Below are 20,084 nucleotides of genomic sequence, written 5' to 3'. Positions count from 1 at the left end.
AGGCACAGGGACGCTCACAGCCTGGCAAAATAGATGGAAAAGAAATAGGGTGAGACTGTTTAGAGAAAAAGTTACTTTCTCTCCCTCTTTTTAATGTCACTTTTAACTTCACTCTGTAAAGAGCATGATAGCTTGGGTATTTGGGTAGTGTTTTAAAGTTTAATGTAGACCACTTTTTCTTCTGATGTGACGAGAGTTGAATTAATCAGTCATCACTGTAAGGATCATTTTGCCATAGGCTACATGACATTTTAAATCCTAATTTCATTCAGCCATACTTCTTATTAGTCTTTCATTATTCACATAATTGATTCACATTTTTGCTTTGGTGCCCTAGCAGCAGCCTAAGCAGAGAGCTCCTGTACATTATGTAAATATTTTTGTAGGTAAATTTTTGTTTTGTTTTAAGAAGTAACAATTAATATAGCTAATTAATATAATCAGAATCCACTACAACGTTAATACTGAAGCTGGCAAGTAATTTGTTTGTTTGGCAAGATAGCTAACGTTATCTGGCTAGCTGTTTTGATTCGAATGCCAGTGTCCTGAGGTTGAGGATGGAGAGAAGCCGAAAGCAAGAGGTGTACAGCGATGAGGATCGTAGGGAGGACAAAGTTAAAATGCTGCTCTTTAATTATTATTGAAATATGGTGTGCTTTCTGGCGCCACATGACTGCCGTAGCATCATCCAAGTGGGTGCTTTATTTTGGTAGTAGTGAAGGACTAGCTAGCTAGCTACCTACTACGGAGTCCATGGACTGCAGTGGCTTAGCTCCATCTTCATCTGACTGAGTTCTACTACGGAAAAGCCAGAGACAGCGAGACACCTTGAGACCGCGCTTCCTGCCTGCCTACAGACTTTCTCTCCCCGCTTGAGCACCTCCCTCAGATGACCACTCAAGCCATTAACTTTCTAATGACTGTCCATCTCATGATGTTGTGATGTTGTTTTTCTAAATTACTTGCATTGCTTTGAGATTCTTTGAAAAGCACTATATAAGTTGAGTATTTATTATTATTATTATTATTATTATTATTATTATTATTATTATTATTATTATTATGTTATCTACAAAACTATTCCGGTGCTGAATATAGTGTGGATGTTTCTTCTGTAGAATAGCTATTTTCTCAAACTCTACAGTCTGTTTGGTTATCCTTAATGTCTATTCTGTCATTCTGCCTAAGTCTCTGCTGCAGTGACATTGTTATAAAGACATAGTCCAAGGCCAGCTGTGGAGACGCCCTTAGGGCAGAGGGCCTTGATGACTGAGTGTGTGAGCAGAGGAAGACATGGAGAGACAGCCGGATGGGCCGTGTTGTGTTGCCACAGGCCATGTTAACTATTGACATCATGTCATAGCGAAAACAAAAATTAGCTGTTGATGGTGACAACATCATTATAAGAACTGGAGGATAGAGGTGCTTAACAGAGAACAAACAAAATATTTGTCCTCTTTCTCTCTCTCTTGCTCTCTCTCTCTCTCTGAGCCTGGGCAGTTTCATTAAGGTGACAGGCTCTAAGGGAGGTCTAAGGGAGCTCTAAGGGAGGTCTCAGTCTGTCTGTCTAGGCTGTTTATTACACATTGGTTAGTTAGACGGCAACAGGAGAGCTTGTTCTTCAAGGCAATGAAAAAGCACTTCAATTTAGAGTTTTAATTTGTGTCTCGTTCAATATGCTGTAGGTTTATAGGCTCCTAACTTGAATCTATCGCAATGTTACCCCCCCCAGCTTCGGGCTATGTATTCTTCTCACTAAACATACAAGGGAAGTTCTTATCTTTCTCTTTCTCTTTTCTTTTTTCATTTTGTCATCTAAAATTTGCGGTGATGTTGCTCCAGAGGATCTGCTGTCATTTGGAAAGAGGGTTAACTTGAACAATCCGAGGGATGATTAAATTTAGAGTGCTGTAGGAGATGAGGAGAAGGCAAAGCGGCTTATGAATTAATGACTGCAGTTATTAGTGGTGTAATTAGATTTGGGTAACACGCGGGCGCGCAGCGCTCTGGGCGGTGATGTGATGTGAGGGGTTTGGCTAACTCCTCATCACCACGAAGACCTCTCTCTCTCAGGGTTAGGAGTTAGGACACATGGAATGGACAATTTAGCTCAAACAAGTTTATGTAGTGCTATCGCAATGTTCCCTATACAGGGTGGAAATGTACATTCTGAGGGGAATAGAAAAAGCTAAAAATACCTGCGTCAAAACGTGTTGTGTAGGTAAATGTGACCTTGCTTGAGGCATGCTGCTTGTATTTATCCATATTACTGTAATATCTGTCCCTATAGAACATTCAGCTGGTGGTGAGGTGGTTGGGTTCTCTAGAGAAGCATCTGGAGCAGCATGGAGAGAACAGTCACCAGGACTTCAGAGTCTTCATCATCATCGTCATTATAGCACCATCTCTCCTTCTGTCCCTGTATAGAACATTCACCTGGTGGCGAGGTGGTTGGGTTCTCTAGAGAAGCGTCTAGAACAGCATGGAGAGAACAGTCACCAGGACTTCAGAGTCTTCATCAGCGCTGAGCCTTCAGGGACCCCAGAGGGCCACATCATACCACAGGGCATCCTGGAGAACTCCATCAAGATCACCAATGAACCACCCACTGGCATAAACGCCAACCTGCACAAGGCCCTGGACAACTTCAACCAGGTAACACACAAATAGGCATACAATGTATGTATTCTCTGTCTCTCTCTCCCTCTCTTGATTTTCATTTGCCCGTAAGAAGCAGTCCAGACATCGCATGTTTGCGTGCCAGTTTCTCTGTGGTGTTGTCATCAAGTTGCCTATTTGGTGTGCAGTAGCAAGCAGCTAACATATGGAGAGTGCTACCTCTATCAGTGATCTTAGAGTAGACTCTATCCTGTGGAGGACACAGTTGTCCACTATAACAGAAACATGGCTCTCAATTGGGAAGAGGCAGATTTGGATGGGATGTTAGGATGTTTATCGACAAGCCATCTTTCTGTGATCGGAATACAGTATGACATAATTATGAGTGTGTGTGTGCCTTTATGTGCTTGCGTGCATGCATTTGTGCTAGTTAGAATTCCACCTCTACCTTATCAGTGCACTTCTATCTACAGTAAAACAGCTATTAGCCATCAATTTAGCTTCCTATCAACAAGTTATCAAAGGATCTCCATCTGTAACCTACCATAACCTCCTGGGGTTCTGCCTCCATACCTATAATGCAATGCTAAGCTTCCATCCAACATGCCATTTTAAAGTGCTGATGCTTATCTCTCTGATAAGTGCATGTTTGTGCGATAGCTAGCTAGCACACACACATATGCATGCATGCATACACCCACACACACACATACACGCGCACTCTCAAGGAGGTCCCCTCAGGTACTGTAGAGAACAGGGAGGGACAATATTCCAGACCTACCCTGTGTACTGTACAGGGTGAAAGCTAATCAATGGTTTGTCTCTATACAGCCAGAACCCTTAGTAACCCGCAGTAAGCCAGAGAGATGACAGTGCCTTTCCTCCTTCCTGACCTTTTCAACCAGCAGATACAAATAGCTTTAGTGTCCATTCTCATCCCCTGGCTGTGTGTGTGTGACGACCAGCAGAGGAGACGTTAAAGAAACATGCCTCTGGAATGATAAGGTTAGGATTTTTTTAATGCAGTTACACAGTTATCAGAGGGCTGGACGACATGTCATTATAGATGTATTATCAGGTCTTGGTGCATGCTTCTTCTTTAGTGGTAGAGTATGTAATCAAGTGTGTGTGTCCTCTAACAGTGTATGATTAGGGAGGCTATGCTTCACTCTCAGCTGTGAGCAGCCAGAGAGGCACTGTGTGCAGAATATTAACTCACTTTAAGTGTGTGTGTTTGTGGCATGTGTGTGTGCTCGTTTGTGTGTGTGTGTGCGGGCGCGTGTGCATACGTTCTAGGAGTCAGCTCCCTTGGGATCAACGGGGAAAGCGAAAGGGCCTTCACTGCAGTACTCAACCTGACACACGCAGGAATATAAAAGAGAATTTAGACCCACTGTTTCCATAGAGGTTATTGACATACTTATTTTATCGTCCCTAAGGCCTCCGTGCCATTTTACATTCCCCTTATCTGGGTATAATGAGCCAACGGGACAATATCGCCTGACAAGTAGTGACAATTAAAAGAGAATCTCATCCTGCCGTTTATTGCCATTTATTGTCTTCTTTCTGTACCGCGGAGCCGCACGTCGCTGGGGACTTTTGCACAGACACACATCACAGAGAATCAGCCACAGCTTCTTACTTTCAACACAACGCTTTTGTTTTTGAAAATCTTCAAAAATGCTACTGTACTTTTTTGAGGAAGACAGTGAAACTGTGAACTTGGTTGACATTCAACAGGAATAGTTTTGTTGTTTGTTTAGTTTTCTGGGCCTTTGTTTTCTTCTAGGATACATTGGAGATGTGTGCCAGGGAGAATGAGTTTAAGAGCATCCTGTTTGCGCTGTGCTACTTCCACGCGGTGGTGGCTGAAAGGAGGAAGTTTGGACCTCAGGGCTGGAACAGATCTTACCCCTTCAACACAGGAGACCTCACCATCTCCATCAATGTGCTCTACAACTACCTGGAGGCTAACTCTAAGGTAACCAGTCCACACACATGCTGCGTCTTATATTGGGCTCCCGAGTGGCGCAGTGGTCTAAGGCACTGCATCTCAGTGCTTGAGGGGTCACTACAGGGTCCCTGGTTCGATTCCAGACTGTATCACAACCGGCCGTAATTGGGAGTCCCATAGGGCGGCGCACAATTGGCCCAGCGGGGTTTGGCCGGTGTAGGCCGTCATTGTAAATAAGAATGGGTTCTTAACTGACTTGCCTAGTTAAATAAAGGTAAAATAAAAATATGCCACAGTAGTAATAAAGCCAACCATGTTCCATGACAAAAATACACTTTTCACACTACTGTGCCGACCCTAACCAAATTGTGTTGGCTTGGATATTTTCTTTGGCAACTATGGTGGCTGCGTAAACCAGGCCAACTTAGTAGAACTTGGTTTGGCTCAGCTCGATTCGGTCCAGTAGTGTGAAAAGCCTTCTTAAGATTCTAAGGTGCATTCTAACTTTCGCTCTGCGTCCCAGGTGCCATATGATGACCTGCGCTACCTGTTTGGAGAGATCATGTATGGAGGTCACATCACTGATGACTGGGACAGACGACTCTGTAGGACCTACCTGGAGGAGTTCATCAAACCTGAGATGATGGAGGGAGAGCTGTACCTGGCTCCCGGCTTTCCCCTGCCTGGGAATATGGACTATAACACCTACCACCAGGTCAGTAAAGAACCACACCTACCATCAGGTTAGAAACAGAGCTCTACCTGGCCCCCGGCTTCCCCCTGCCTGGGAACATGGACTACAATAGCTACCAGGTCAGTAAAGGACAACAACTACCATCATGTTACCTAATGATCTTGTACTACCTCACATGGCTTAAAGCTGCAATATGTCACTTGTTGTATTTTTTCAATGTTCAAAAGCTCCAATAAGTTGGTAGTGGTCATCCAATGTGACGCAACAGTAACAATATTGCGTGTCTAGCCTGCCTGAGAACCGCTGTATTAATTGGTTTTCATTTTCTCGGTCGAGTCGGATTTTCCCTCCAGATTTTGTAGTGCGCACAAGTGACGTGTTTTCCATCAGTGAGGAGGCGGTCCCACAGCTCAGGGATATTCTAATGGGTAGTGTTATGATAGCTAGCTAGCTGAGCCCATGGCCAACACTTGGCTAGCGGAGCTTGCTAGCTTACAGACATGGCAGACGCAAAAGTAAGTAATGTCAATTATTAAATAGCAACCTTGAGAATGTGAAGAAAATGTTGGTAACTTATCTGCAACTTATCTATTACTATATTTTATACTTGGTTGTTGTGTCAATTGCTAAAGTAAAAAATATCATCCATCATTTATTAGATAGCAACCTTGACAGTCTAAGATCTAAGTGTGTTGTGTCAATTCAAATCTACTTGTTTTCCCAAAGTTTAGTGTGCTGATATTTCTCTCCAACTCTGGAATCTGTTCTGCTTGCCTCTCTGTTGTGACAGCAGGAACTTTGCTTCACCACAGCCCTCTTAAAAAAAAAAACTGCCAAGATTTATATCAGTAACACTCTCTTGCCAAAATGTCCGCCGGCCCTCACAGCCTGTCCACATTCCTCTCACCAGCTCCCCAGGGAGAGGTTGTATTTAATTATCCCCAGCCTGGGTGTTGTGCTAGGCTGACAGAGACACCTGGCATGGAGGTCTGGAGCGTTTTACACTTGGCCAGCAAGCAGAGAGAGAGGGAGCTGAGTGGCTGAGACTTGGCTGGAGCACAGGGGAGCGCCTGCAACTGGAAAGGCCTGGTGGTCCCTGGGGGTCTGTTGGGGCATGTCCACTCCCTCATCCATCTGTACTACCCAAATACTGTACAGGAGAGGAGGGCAGAAGGGGGGGGGGGGTAAAAACAGGAAAATAGTGGAAAGAAAGAGGTGGAAAGAAATTAATCGAAGGAAGGCGTTAGGAGGTTGAAATCTCAGAGTACGATTAGTGGTGAGCCATCGTCATGAAATGAACTTATCACGGCATCGATCATATTAAGGAACTCTCTAAGGGCACCTTGTGGGCCATAGATGACAATAATGTTAAGCTTGAGTGGACAAGTGACAGTGACAGCATGGAATTCAAATGAGGATATTGATATGTGTGAATGGAGAAAAATTAGAAAATCTCTACTTAGGAGAAATAAGTAGCCCTTTAACACCACCACGACGACCAGATTTTCTAGGACTATAAAATGTATCATTCTTTCATTTGCTTAATAGAGCTTGGCAAAGTATATACTGTATCTGGCATCCACCATATTCTCTTCAACTTTTTTTTTCAGATCAGTGCAGATGAAGGATGGGAAGCCACTGTACAATATTGAAATGCACACTCCCACTAATTTGGTGTTCTAACGTGTAATTCCCTCCTCCTCCAGTACATAGATGACACGCTTCCTGCAGAGTCTCCCTACCTGTACGGCCTCCACCCCAATGCTGAGATAGGCTTCCTGACGCAGACGTCTGAGAAATTGTTCCGGACCGTGCTGGAGATGCAGCCCAGAGACGGAGGGGCCGGGGAGGGCAGTGGGACCACTAGAGATGAGAAGGTAGGGATGGACTAACTGTATTGAGGAGGAGCAATGCGACAGTCACATATGTAAAACCAGTTTCCTGGACACAGGTTAACAGCCTACACCCATTGAGATTCTCCACTGAGCATGGTTTTGTAGTCCAGGCTTCTTCTGTGGTCCAGAAACAGGCCCATAGAGTGTAGAGAAAGTTGGGCCAGTGTTAGAGCGATTGCTGCCTCTGAGATTTTAAGTTCTGTGGACTGATTCATATAAGTGTCAAACTGAATGTAAGGTAAGGACAAGGTGGTCTCTGGTCCGAGGCTCCATCAGGTCATAGCTTTGTAACATCCATCTGGCACTGACAGGAGAGACATAATACACCACACATCACCTCTACCCCCTGACTACCTATATGGGTTACCTTAACTACACTTTCCCTATGTCTGGACAACCTTATTCCCTGGTTCCCAATCCCCAATCCCCATATGCCTTACCTTAAATACACTTTCATGTGTTACCTCAAAAAAACTAGTCCAATGTCTGAAACAAAGCACTCAGAAAAGTGTTATACATTCCAATACATTATGACCTCACCAATACATTAATGACCTCACCTTTCTAATATACAAGCTAGCTTCCTGTTTAATGGGCGTTAGATAGATGTAGAGCAGTGTTATCACTTCTCCTTGTGTTGTGAGTGAGAGAAAAGGAGGCCCCTTGTATCTCTACACTATCTGATGCTTTAGGGCTGTCTGACTTTTAATGATATAGAAGTGTGTGTGTGCACATACATGTGTGTGCGTGTGTGGGCCTGGGTGTATTATGACGGCTGACCTTTACAACTGAGAAACAGAGATAGTTGTGTCTTAACAGATGACAACCATCGCCCCAACGCTAGCGGACGATGCCCGTTTGAATGCTTCCTGTTTGGTATGCAGGCTGCCACGGAGCTGAAGAAGACCGATTCGATATTTCAGCGGAGAATCCATAGTTATAATGACCTCCAATCCTTTGTTCAATGTTTAATCCGTTGATTGATCTCTATTGCTGGAAAATGTGGACGTAGACATAAGCTTTCATCACTTACCCAATGGAAATATGAGACGAGGATTGATTCCTCTGGAATATGACTGTTATTAAAGACAAACGGCTGCTGTTGCTGCAAGTAATGCTCATGAATATTTATGATTTTTTTTCTTTCATCATTTTCTTCTCAAGGAGTCATTAGTGCTTGGAATTCTTCTCATGTTTACTCGATGATGTAATCTTTTTTTGATTCCCTACTTTTCAGTAACAAAATGTGACACAATCACTGAGAAATTCTTGACAATGAACACAATCTATTGTTCTGTCATTCATACCATCTTCATATTACTGCATCCCCAAATTCAAGCCTAATATTTACCCCCTCTTTTATCCCTGTCCCTTCACACACACCACACACGCACACACACAAACACACACATACCCTTACCCCAGGTGCGGTCTGTGTTGGAGGAGATCATGGAGAAGTTACCAGAGGAGTTTAACATGGTAGAGCTGCTGGGGAAAGCTGAGGAGAGGACACCCTACCAGGTGGTGGCGCTGCAGGAGTGTGAGAGGATGAACACACTCACCCAGGAGATAAGGCGATCCTTACGCGAACTCAACCTCGGACTCAAGGTGAGTCAATCAATCAATCAATCATTCTATCAAGGTCAGCCAATCACAACCAGTCTTCTTTGTCTACTTCTTCTCCCCCACAGTGACTTTGAGTTAACTTTGCTTTGTAGTTCAGATAATTACTTGTTTTGGAGTAAACAATTCCAGTGTCCACGGGTGGTGGGTGGCAGGGCACTGGCAACCCATAGACTACTTCCAAGGAAAATAAACAATGGCGTCTACTTCCCCTTTCAAGGTTGAACAATTATTTTTTATCATTGGGGTAATGAGTCACGCTCTGTTGGTTGAGTCTCCCGAGTGGCGCAGTGGTCAGCACTGCCACTAGAGATCCTGGTTCGTGTCCCCCCCCCCCCCCCCCCCTGGCCGCGACCGGGAGACCCATGGGGCGGTGCACAATTGGCCCAGTGTCGTCCAGGGTAGGGGAGGGAATGGCCGGCAGGGATGTAGCTCAGTTGGTAGAGCATGGCGTTTGCAACGCCAGGGTTGTGGGTTCGATTCCCATGGGTGGCCAGTATGAAAAATAAAATAATGTATGCACTAACTGTAAGTCGCTCTGGATAAGAGCGTCTGCTAAATGACTAAAATGTCAATGTTGAGCCTGTATCCAGTAGCTGTAGCATTCTGGTCTGCTCTGTTAGTATTCCTGCATAACTTTGTGTCACCAGTATTCCTCTGAAGTAGTGGTGAGTCAGCCCTCTGGCCCCTAGTCCCCACAAGGCCAAATTATATTTATAGGGGGTTTAGGGTTAAGGTTAGAATTAGTGTAAGGGTTAGAATTACGTTAGGGTTAGGAGCTAGGGTTAAGGTTAGGTTTTTGGGTTAGGGTTAGGGTAAGAGTACAGGTTAGGTTTAGGGTTGAATTGGACTGAATTGTGTGTCCCCACAAGCTTAGCTGTACAAGACTGTGTGTGTGTGTGTGTGTGTGTGTGTGTGTGTGTGTGTGTGTGGTTGCGCATGCATGCGTTCCGTCTTAAGTGTGAGTCATAGTGAGGATTAAAGAAACAATGACCTTAAACACTGGAGAGAATGTTTTTTTGATTTTTTATACATAAAAGTAAAATGACATTTCACACATGGCTTGTTCTGGAATCCCATCTGTATATTAGCTCAGTGTTGTCTTAGCAACGGCTGGTTTAGGGTTAAGGCAGGTGGCTATGTGCATGTGTGTGAGTGCCTTTTCTAAGGAGTTATGAGCTTCGATCGCTCTACACATTGCCTCTGGTAAATCGCATCAGTGAGTTAAAAGCCATGTACTCTATTGTACCAGTCAAATGTACTCATATTTCGACTTTACTGTGGAAATAAATTGGAACTATCAGAATCTCAACCTTGGCGGGAAGCATTTGGGGGTGGGAGGGGGTGTCTTGACTTGTTGAGGGATCTGAGTGATTTGGGGGAGAGTTAAAAGGGTGACTGGTTCAGGGTTAACGCTCTGCAGTAGATGAGATGCATCTGTGAACATTTTATCACCTCAGTAAAAGATGGTTATGACGGCGAGACATAAATACATTCATCAGCTAGCTACGTTATCATTCGGTGAAGGACACACTGTTTGGCATAGCCATTTAACTTGTTAGCCTCCTTCCATATAATTATTCTGTTTTCTCTTTGGATAGAAAGTGAAGAAAGTGAGTGACTCTGCTTTTGTTTATGTATGCTTCAGCAGCTACGGGGTGATGTTGCTAGTGGTTACAGGGTGGTATTGCTCAATGACACATAGGAATTCAGTTTTAGTGTGAATAAGACATCTCCAATAACTGTGAGATTTCTCCTCAGTGTTCTTGCAGAAATCCACAGGAAAAATGACATTATTAATTAAAAAGTTATTTGAATAAAAAATGTGCCTTACTAATAAAACATTTTAACACAAACGTATTCAAACTGTGCTATAATTGACTGCCAATAAACGTTTTCTGAATCTCATTCCCATCCCTTTTTCTCATTGGTTCCTCCCTCTCAGGGAGAGCTGACTATGACCAGTGACATGGAGAGTCTCCAGACGGCCATCTTCCTGGACCTGGTCCCAGAGTCGTGGACCAGACGGGCCTACCCGTCTATGTGTGGCCTGGCCCTGTGGTTCACTGACCTGCTGGGGAGGATCAAGGAGCTGGAGGCCTGGAGCGCTGACTTCATCCTGCCCTCAGCCGTTTGGCTGGCCGGCTTCTTCAACCCTCAGTCCTTTCTCACAGCCATCATGCAGGCTATGGCTCGCAGGTAGGTTGGCATGATAATCGATAATACAGAAATATGGCCTGAATAAGTGGGTTCAATGATACTTGTGCTAACGCAGGCTCGGCACGATCACAAATATTATCAGATAATGGAAACAAAATTGTTGTTAATTTGCTTTAAAATAATGTGAAAATAACCGTTTTTCTCATTTCAAAAATGTGTTTTCTGTGAAAATAGAATTCACCTTGTACCTAGAATTCCCACTGTCAATTATTGCGATAAAAGCTGTTATCACGATACTACTTATCACCAAGTGATTGTGATACAACATTCCATGATGTTCCCATGATCCCTCCTGTCAGGAATGAGTGGCCTCTGGACAGGATGTGTCTGCAGTGTGACGTCACCAAGAAGAACAGAGAGGACTTCAGCACTCCTCCCAGGGAGGGGGCCTACGTACACGGACTGTACATGGAGGGAGCTCGCTGGGACACTCAGGTACAGAGAGGGGTTATATAGCTAACATATAGATGACACAAAGGTGACATGGCTAGTGAGAGTTGTGTGTATATAGGTTTCCCCCCTACATTGCACGTGTGAAGAGACGTACAGTTCATACATGGTTACAGATGGTAGGATAAAATAGTTATTTGTTTAATTAAAGTTAATCCCAAGGTTACTTGAGTTACTATTACAGTATGGATTACTGTGTGCGTGCGTGTGCGTGAGTGCGCCAGTCAGGCTTTCTTTTTATTATATGTATGTATCCAGCTCTCCTGCAGGGTCCCAGTAGACCTGTTAATTAGTGAATGTGCAGAGTAGGCACTGGAACACTTGAATCATCCTAATGGGCGGCACTGCTGTGTTCTCTCTTTATTAAAAGCTGGAGACAGACAGGGAGGGGTATAGGCAGACAGTCAGATGGAGAGACGAGCAGCGAGGGAGACAGGCAGAAAAGCATGAAAAAGTGTCCTCTACTCTTCTGTCCTCTCCCATCCTCTCTTCCCCGCTCCGCTACCCTACTCTCTCCTCTACTCTCTTCATAACTTCTGTCTTGCACTCATATTGGCTCCTCTCCTCTCCTCCTCTCAGCCCTGGGCCAGCACTGTGCCAGTGTAGTGTCAGGGTGTAACGGAGTGTGAACAGGAGTGTGAGCAGCATCCCTCCATCTGGAGCTCGGCCCTGCCGCTGCAGCTGTACAAGTCAAAGATTTATGATAAACCAGCTCATCTATATGAATGAGCCAAGCTACTTATTCAGGGGATGCGGACATCAAAGATGGGGGAATACACAGTAGCACTCTATGTGTATATAATAAATATCTAGAGATGATAGTGGGGTATGGGAAGGGTGTGTGTATGTTTATGCTGTGTGTTCAGTACTGTATTACAGGATTTTGTAATAATACAATTGGTATGTAAAGAAAAGAGAAACAAAATTAGGTGGGCCTACACCCCCATCCCATTCCCCCACCACTCGGAAACCATGTTTTCCACTCCTTCCCACCCAGCCTAGCAACACAGGTTGGTTATCAGTCCCCACCACTTATCCCCTAAGCCCACCCTCACCCGCCCCCCAACACTTATCCCCTAAGCCCCCACCACTTATCCCCTAAACCCCCACTCGCCCCCCACCACTTATCCCCTAAGCCCCCCCCCCCCCCCCCCCCACCACTTACATTTTACATTTTTAGTCATTTAGCAGACGCTCTTATCCAGAGCGACTTACAGTTAGTGAGTGCATACACCCGCCCCCAACCACTTATCCCCTAAGCCCCCCTACCTGCCCCCCACCACTTATCCCCTAAGCCCTCCTACCCGCCCCCCACCACTTATCCCCTAAGCCCCCCTACCCGCCCCCCACCACTTATCCCCTAAGCCCCCTTACCCGCCCCCCACCACTTATCCCCTAAGCCCCCCTACCCGCCCCCCACCACTTATCCCCTAAGCCCCCCTACCCGTCCCACCACTTATCCCCTAAGCCCCCCTACCCGCCCCCCACCACTTATCCCCTAAGCCCCCCTACCCGCCCCACCACTTATCCCCCAACCCCACCACTTATCCCCTAAGCCCCCCCCCCCCACTACCACTTAGCCCCTAATCCCCCACACCCCTAAACATCCAAGGTTGTTTATCAACCAAGGATGCTTAACCCTCCCATACCAACCCTAAAAGCAAAGAAAGTAAAAAATATGAAAATAGGAGTGTTGTGTTCGAGACCACCTAAAGCGAGAACGATTCAAGACCCGGAGCAAATCAAGTCCGAGTCAAGATCAAGACCGGAAGGGGGTCCGAGACCGAGTCAACACAGGTTGGTTGTCAGTCCCCACCACTTATCCCCTAAGCCCACCCTCACCCGCCCCCCAACACTTATCCCCTAAGCCCCCACCACTTATCCCCTAAACCCCCACTCGCCCCCCACCACTTATCCCCTAAGCCCCCCCACCACTTACATTTTACATTTTAGTCATTTAGCAGACACTCTTATCCAGAGCGACTTACAGTTAGTGAGTGCATACACCCGCCCCCCACCACTTATCCCCTAAGCCCCCCTACCCGCCCCCCACCACTTATCCCCTAAGCCCCCCTACCCGCCCCCCACCACTTATCCCCTAAGCCCCCCTACCCGCCCCCCACCACTTATCCCCTAAGCCCCCTACCCGCCCCCCACCACTTATCCCCTAAGCCCCCCTACCCGCCCCACCACTTATCCCCTAAGCCCCCCTACCCGTCCCACCACTTATCCCCTAAGCCCCCCTACCCGTCCCACCACCACTTATCCCCTAAGCCCCCCTACCCGCCCCCCACCACTTATCCCCTAAGCCCCCCTACCCGCCCCCCACCACTTATCCCCTAAGCCCCCCTACCCGCCCCCCACCACTTATCCCCTAAGCCCCCCTACCCGTCCCACCACTTATCTCCTAAGCCCCCCTACCCGCCCCCCACCACTTATCCCCTAAGCCCCCATCCCCCAACCCCACCACTTACTTATTTATTTGCTGGTCTCTGGGTAGATAAATCTAGCTAGCTAAGTCAGCCATTCATTAGGCCATCAGAAGCTAGATAAAGGCATCTGCCTAACTATATTAAGGCAACCAATCACATTTTGACTTAATGGGTGGGACCATTTTTACAAAAACGTATGGAAACTTTTGCCTTGTTGAAAGCTAACAGGTCACTCCAAAATAGCCAATCAGAGCTACAGTAGGCCTTTATACAAACAAGCCACACGGGCCTGCCATCATTCACTTTGAACTGGACTGAGTGTTTACATAATTATGAGTTTTTTACTCCGCTGGTCTCGGGAAGAAATTATGAGTCCTCACTGTATTTTGCTTGTATGTACACTACACTACAAAGTATGTGGACACACCTTCAAATTAGTGTATTCGTCTATTTCAGCCACACCCTTTGCTGACCAGTGTATAAAATTGAGCACACAGCCATGCAATCTCCATAGACAAACATTGGCAGTATAATGGCCTGTACTGAAGAGCTCAGTGACTTTCAACGTGGCACCGTCATAGGATGCCACCTTTCCAAGTCAGTTTGTAAACGTTTTGCCCTGCTAGAGCTGCCCTGGTCAACTGTAAGTGCTGTTATTGTGAAGTGTAAATGTCTAGGAGCAACAACAGCTCAGCCGCTAAGTGGTAGGCCACACAAGCTCACAGAATGGGACCGCCGAGTGCTGAAGCGCATAGCGTGTAAAAATAATCTGTCCTCGGTTGCAACAAGCCTAAGATCACCATGCGCAATGCCAAGCGTCTGGGCTGTTTTTCATGGTTCGGGCTAGGCCCCTTAGTTCCAGTGTAGGGAAATCTTAACCCTACAGCATACAATGACATTCTAGATGATTCTGTGCTTCCAACTTTGTGGCAACAGTTTGGGGAAGGCCCTTTCCTGTTTCAGCATGACAATGCCCCGTGCACAAAGCTAGGTCCATACATAAATGGTTTGTCAGGATCGGTGTGGAAGAACTTGACTGGCCTGCACATAGCCCTGACCTCAACCCCATCGAACACCTTTGGGATGAATTGGAACGCCGACAGCGAGCCAGGCCTAATCGCCCAACATCAGTGCCCGACCTCACTAATGCTCTAGTGGCTGAATGGAAGCAAGTCCCCACAGCAATGTTCCAACATCTAGTGGAAAGCTGTTATAGCAGCAAAGGGGGGACCAACTCCATATTAATGCCCATGATTTTTGGAATGAGATGTACGACAAGCAGGTGCCCACATACTTTTGGCCATGTAGTTTATGTGTTGGGCTTTATAGATTGTTTATATGTATGTGTTGGGCTTTAGCTGAGATTACTATTTACAGAGTCATCTCCTCATTTGAATTCCATGCTGTCACTGTCACTTGTCCACTCAAGCTTAACATTGTCATCTATTGCCCACCAGGTGCCCTTAGAGAGTTCCTCAATGAGATTGACACCTTAATAAGGTCATTTCCTGACAGTGGCTCATCGCTCTTCATACTTGGATTAATTTCTTTCCAACTCTTTCTTTCCCCTCCTTGTCTCTTTTGACCTCACCCTTTCCCAGTCTCCTTCCACTCACAAGGCAGGCAATATGCTTGACCTCATCTTTACTAAAGGCTGCTCGCCTACTAATCTCACTGCATCCTATCACTTCTTCGTCTCTACCTTCTCTTCCTCTGTATCCGCTGCTAAAGCCACTTTCTATCACTCTAAATTTCAAGCTTCTGCCTTTAACCCTAGGAAACTATTTTCCACCTTCTCCTCCCTCCTTAATCCTCGACCCCCTCCCTCCTCCCTTTCTGCGGACGACTTTGTCAACCACTTTGAAAAGAAGGTTGACGACATCCGCTCCAGATTTCACTCAGCCTATTGAGTCCACTGGTCCCACTCACACAGAACTACCCTACGCCTTGACCTCTTTCTCGCCTCTCTCTTCAGATGAAATCCTGTGACTAGTGAGGTCCGGCTGCCCGACACCTGCCCGCTCGACCCCATCCCCTCCTCCCTTCTCCAGACCATCTATGGAGACCTTCTCACTTCCCTCATCAACTCATCCCTGACCACTGGCTGCGTCCCCTCTGACTTCAAAATGTCCAGAGTTGCTCCCCTTCTCAAGAAACCAACACTTGACCCCACTGACGTCAAAAACGACAGACCGGTATCCCTTCAATCTTTTATTTCAAAAACACTTGAGTGTGCTGTCCCTACCAACTCTCTCACTATCTCTCTCAGATCGATCTTCGTGACACTAACCAGTCAGGCTTCAAGACAGGTCACTCAACCGAGACTGTTCTTCTCTGTGTCACGGAGGCTCTCCGCACTGCCAAAGCTGACTCTCTCTCCTCTGTTCTCATCCTCGTAAATCTATCTGCTGCTTTCGACACAGTGAACCATCAGATCCTCCTCTCCACCCTCTCATGGCTGGGCGTCTCAGGCTCTGCACACTCTTGGATTGCATCCTACCTGGCAGGCTGCTCCTACCAGTGGCGTGGAGAGGATCTGTGTCTCCACCACATACTCGTACTACTGGTTTCCCCCAGGGCTCAGTTCTAGGCCCTCTCCTCTTGGCTCCGGCATATCCTCACATGGTCTTTCCTATCATTGCTATGCAGATGACACTCAACTACTTTTCTCCTTCCCCCCCTTCTGACACCCAGGTGGCGATACACATCTCTGCGTCCCGGGCAGATAGCTCAGCTTGGATGTCGGCCCACCACCTCAAGCTCAACCTCAACAAGACGGAGCTGCTCTTCCTCCCGGGGAAGCCCTGCCCACTCAAAGGCCTCTCCATCACGGTTGACAACGCCACGGTTTCCCTATCCCAGAGTGCAAAGAACCTTGGCGTGACCCTGGACAACACCCTGTCATTCTCTTCAAACATCATAGCAGTGACTCACCTCTGCAGGTTCATGCTCTACAACATCCGTAGAGTACAACCCTACCTCACACAGGAAGCGGCGCAGGTCCTAATCCAGGCACTTGTCATCTCCCATCTGGACTACTGCAACTCGCTGTTGGCTGGGCTCCCCGCTTGTGCCATTAAACCCCTGCATCTTATCCATAATGCTGCAGCCCGCCTGGTGTTCAACCTTCCCAAGTTCTCCCATTTTCACCCCGCTCCTCCGCACACTCCACTGGCTTCCAGTCGAAGCTCGCATCCACTACAATACCATGGTACTTGCCTGTGGAGTAGCAAGAGGAACTGCCCCTCCCTACCTTCAGGCTATGCTCAAACCCTACACCCCAACCCGAGCACTCTATTCTGGCACCTCTGGTCTCTTGGCCCGCCCATCCCTACAGGAGGGCAGCTCCCGTTCTGCTCAGTCCAAGCTCTTCTCTGTCCTGGCACCACAATGGTGGAACCAGCTTCCCCCTGAATCTAGGACAGCAGAGTCCCTGCCCATCTTCTGGAAACATCTGAAACCCTACTTCTTCAAAGAGTATGTTAAATAATCCCACAGCACCCCCTCCTCACGCCTCCAAACTTTTGTGACTCCATATTAATGCCCATGATTTTGGAATAAGATGTTCGGCGAGCAGGTGTCCACATACTTTTGGTCATGTAGTGTATCTTAAGATGAATGCACCAACTGGAAGTCGCTCTGGATAAGCTCGTCTGCTAATTGACTAAAATGTCAAATGTAAGTATATTTGTCCAGGCCTCAATTGTTCCTTGACTAGCACCATTCATTCTCGCTGTCGATAATTATAATGTTATAACATCTAATAGAACATGTATCCACTGGCAAATTGGGAGTGAGTGGGGTGATTGCCATCTAAGAGCCAACATCTTTTTTGCGGCAGTGCTTGTCTGCCAGTGGTAATCGTCTCTGAGAGATTCAAGGAGCTATCATTGTTAAGTAACATAGGATAACATTGAATATTTACATTCATGCACTTCGAAATTAATTTAGTAACTTTGTCCCAAAAGCATTTAATTGCAGGGCACTCCCACATCATATGAAGGAATGTGCCTACCTGATTTAGGGGACACAGTGAACAGTTAGGTGTTGGGGACAATGATATCGTAAAACTTTTCCTTGGTGTTAAATACAGTCTGTGAACATACTTATAATGTACAGGTTGATGAACGGGTTACGGAATGCCATGGTCATATTTTTCCATATTCTGTTCCAGTTAAAGGGTTGTTCAGATTCACTTAGATCTGTGGAAGTACTGTAGCTTATTAATAAGATACACTATAGCCAGTTCTAGCCTTGCGACAAATAAATGTTTATTCTCTCCTAATGGTGACGGTTGCTGTTATCTTTTTATATTTATATCAACCCCATACAACTTCAAGAAGATAAAACTGATCATTTGTCATGAATTTCAATGAGATGGGACGGCGTCTTTTACGACCCTCATTATTCCTATTTACCTAAATACACATAAAGCTATCAGTGTTTAAAAGAACACTAAAGTTTTACAGCCAACTGCCGACGCAATTAGGGCTGTAATTCAGACGGACGTCATAAAGTGGCTTTGTCTCTTCGTCCTCCGAGCGTCTCCTCCAAAGTCATCAGGATTTACATTTGTTTCCTGGAGTCAGCTAGCGTCGTGGTGGAACTTCTGTCTCCCGGACACTAAGTGGAGAGAGGATTAATTAGTGAGACGGACCACTCTGTTTCCTGTTTGAGCGTGTTTGGAAAGTCAGCTCTGAAAGGCAGGAGAGGACAGGATGACTTCAGACTCACAGTGACTTTCACACACTGTTCAAGGGTACCCCAAATATTGAGCCCCTAAAGTGTACTTCTGCCAACTCAGTCAGATTAATTAAATTACATTTGCTGTAGTGTTTAAGAAGGATTTAATTCAGTTCAACCAAATACAACCTTCAGGAAATAAAATTGCTTTATTTAGATGGTAATAATAAATTTTCACAATATTCCTATTGTTTGTCCTAAGGGCACCTACACTGAAGAAAAGTGTACATTTGAGACACTTTTTTCTCAAAAACCATGTCATTGTCCTTCATGTCCTCTCCCTCTCTCATCAGGCTGGTATGATGGTGGATGCCCGTCTGAAGGAACTGACCCCCACCATGCCCGTCATCTTCATCAGAGCCATCCCTGTTGACAAGCAGGAGGTGCGTAACGTCTACCAGTGTCCCGTCTACAAGACCCAACAGAGAGGACCCACCTATGTATGGACCTTCAATCTCAAGACCAAAGAGTACCCTTCCAAGTGGACCCTAGCTGGGGTGGCTCTGCTACTGCAGATCTAAATGCAAGTTTTATCTTGTTTTTGTAGATCCAATGTTATAAACATACAGTGACGTTTCGGTCAGGGACCTTCATCAGACATAATCTTGCCAGCCAGCTTCAGAATGTAGTTGATTTGACTGACCTTTTTCTTTGCACATAAACATGAACCTAGCTAACTGTACAGCACACTTATCAGGAAGTCTTTTAAGTGTTTTAGTTGTTACTATTTGAGTTTTAGTTGAGTTTTAGATTGATCTCACTTGTCGATAGGAGGAAATGTTCCTGTCGAAATGAGGAACCAAGTGAGAAGTGTCAAAATATAGATGTATTTTGTCTAAAAGAGAAGAGAAATCCTGCACCAGATAGATAGGTTTGTCCTGTAATACTTAAATCAGTATAATCAAAAAATAATCTACTCTGGCGCTCTCAGATTGAAGTTTCTTCTTTTTTTAAACACCAATTTTGTAGAATAAAGACTTTTATATTGAACTCTCCAAGAGTGCAGTCAGGTGTTTTGTGTTCACTGCTTTGCTCCTCTTTTCCATCAATTTTCTCTAATCGACAGTCGTTCTCTCAAACTTTTTCAAAGCAGTCTTCTCCACCAACCACCTCCCTCCTGTTTCTGAGCTTAAATAACCTTCCCAACTCTAAAGTTCATTCTGCAGTCTCACCGATACTGTATACCCATCCATTGCACCCAGATGTGTGCAGACTGCACACATACACACGCACACACACGGACACCATAAAAGGGTCATGAGGAGGGATTCATTTTATCGTGGTGGTGTATAAGTTATGATGCCTCAGCTATCTCTATTTCTCTCTCATCAGCTCCGTCTCCCTGGTGTCTCCTTTATCCAGTTATTGGAGGTGCCTTAACAATGCGCCATGAGACAGAGAGGCATGAGGAGGAGGGATGGAAAGAGGGAGGAAAATGAAGAAAGCAATAATGC

The 20,084-nt window shown here is 45.9% G+C and overlaps 1 protein-coding gene across 1 annotated transcript in view; it reads left to right on the top strand.

Annotated features, from left to right (window-relative positions):
• The window catches only part of dnah9 (dynein, axonemal, heavy chain 9), a gene marked incomplete at its 5' end in the record, with an annotated part of 118,461 nt that extends 98,835 nt beyond the window's left edge, over positions 1 to 19,626 (top strand). The window contains 8 exons of the mRNA XM_084141655.1: positions 2,428 to 2,655; positions 4,409 to 4,600; positions 5,097 to 5,288; positions 6,974 to 7,144; positions 8,588 to 8,770; positions 10,731 to 10,984; positions 11,305 to 11,440; positions 18,924 to 19,626. Of these exons, the coding sequence (XP_083997781.1) occupies positions 2,428 to 2,655; positions 4,409 to 4,600; positions 5,097 to 5,288; positions 6,974 to 7,144; positions 8,588 to 8,770; positions 10,731 to 10,984; positions 11,305 to 11,440; positions 18,924 to 19,151 (1,584 nt within the window). The 3' untranslated portion in view covers positions 19,152 to 19,626. The remainder of the gene's footprint in view (positions 1 to 2,427; positions 2,656 to 4,408; positions 4,601 to 5,096; positions 5,289 to 6,973; positions 7,145 to 8,587; positions 8,771 to 10,730; positions 10,985 to 11,304; positions 11,441 to 18,923) is intronic.
• Positions 19,627 to 20,084: the final 458 nt, after the last annotated feature.

Source organism: Coregonus lavaretus (genome assembly GCF_964263955.1).
Source record: "Coregonus lavaretus genome assembly, chromosome: 25".
Taxonomy (NCBI): domain Eukaryota; kingdom Metazoa; phylum Chordata; class Actinopteri; order Salmoniformes; family Salmonidae; genus Coregonus; species Coregonus lavaretus.
Note: the sequence above shows the minus strand (reverse complement) of the source record. Positions and strands in the feature narration are given on the sequence as shown.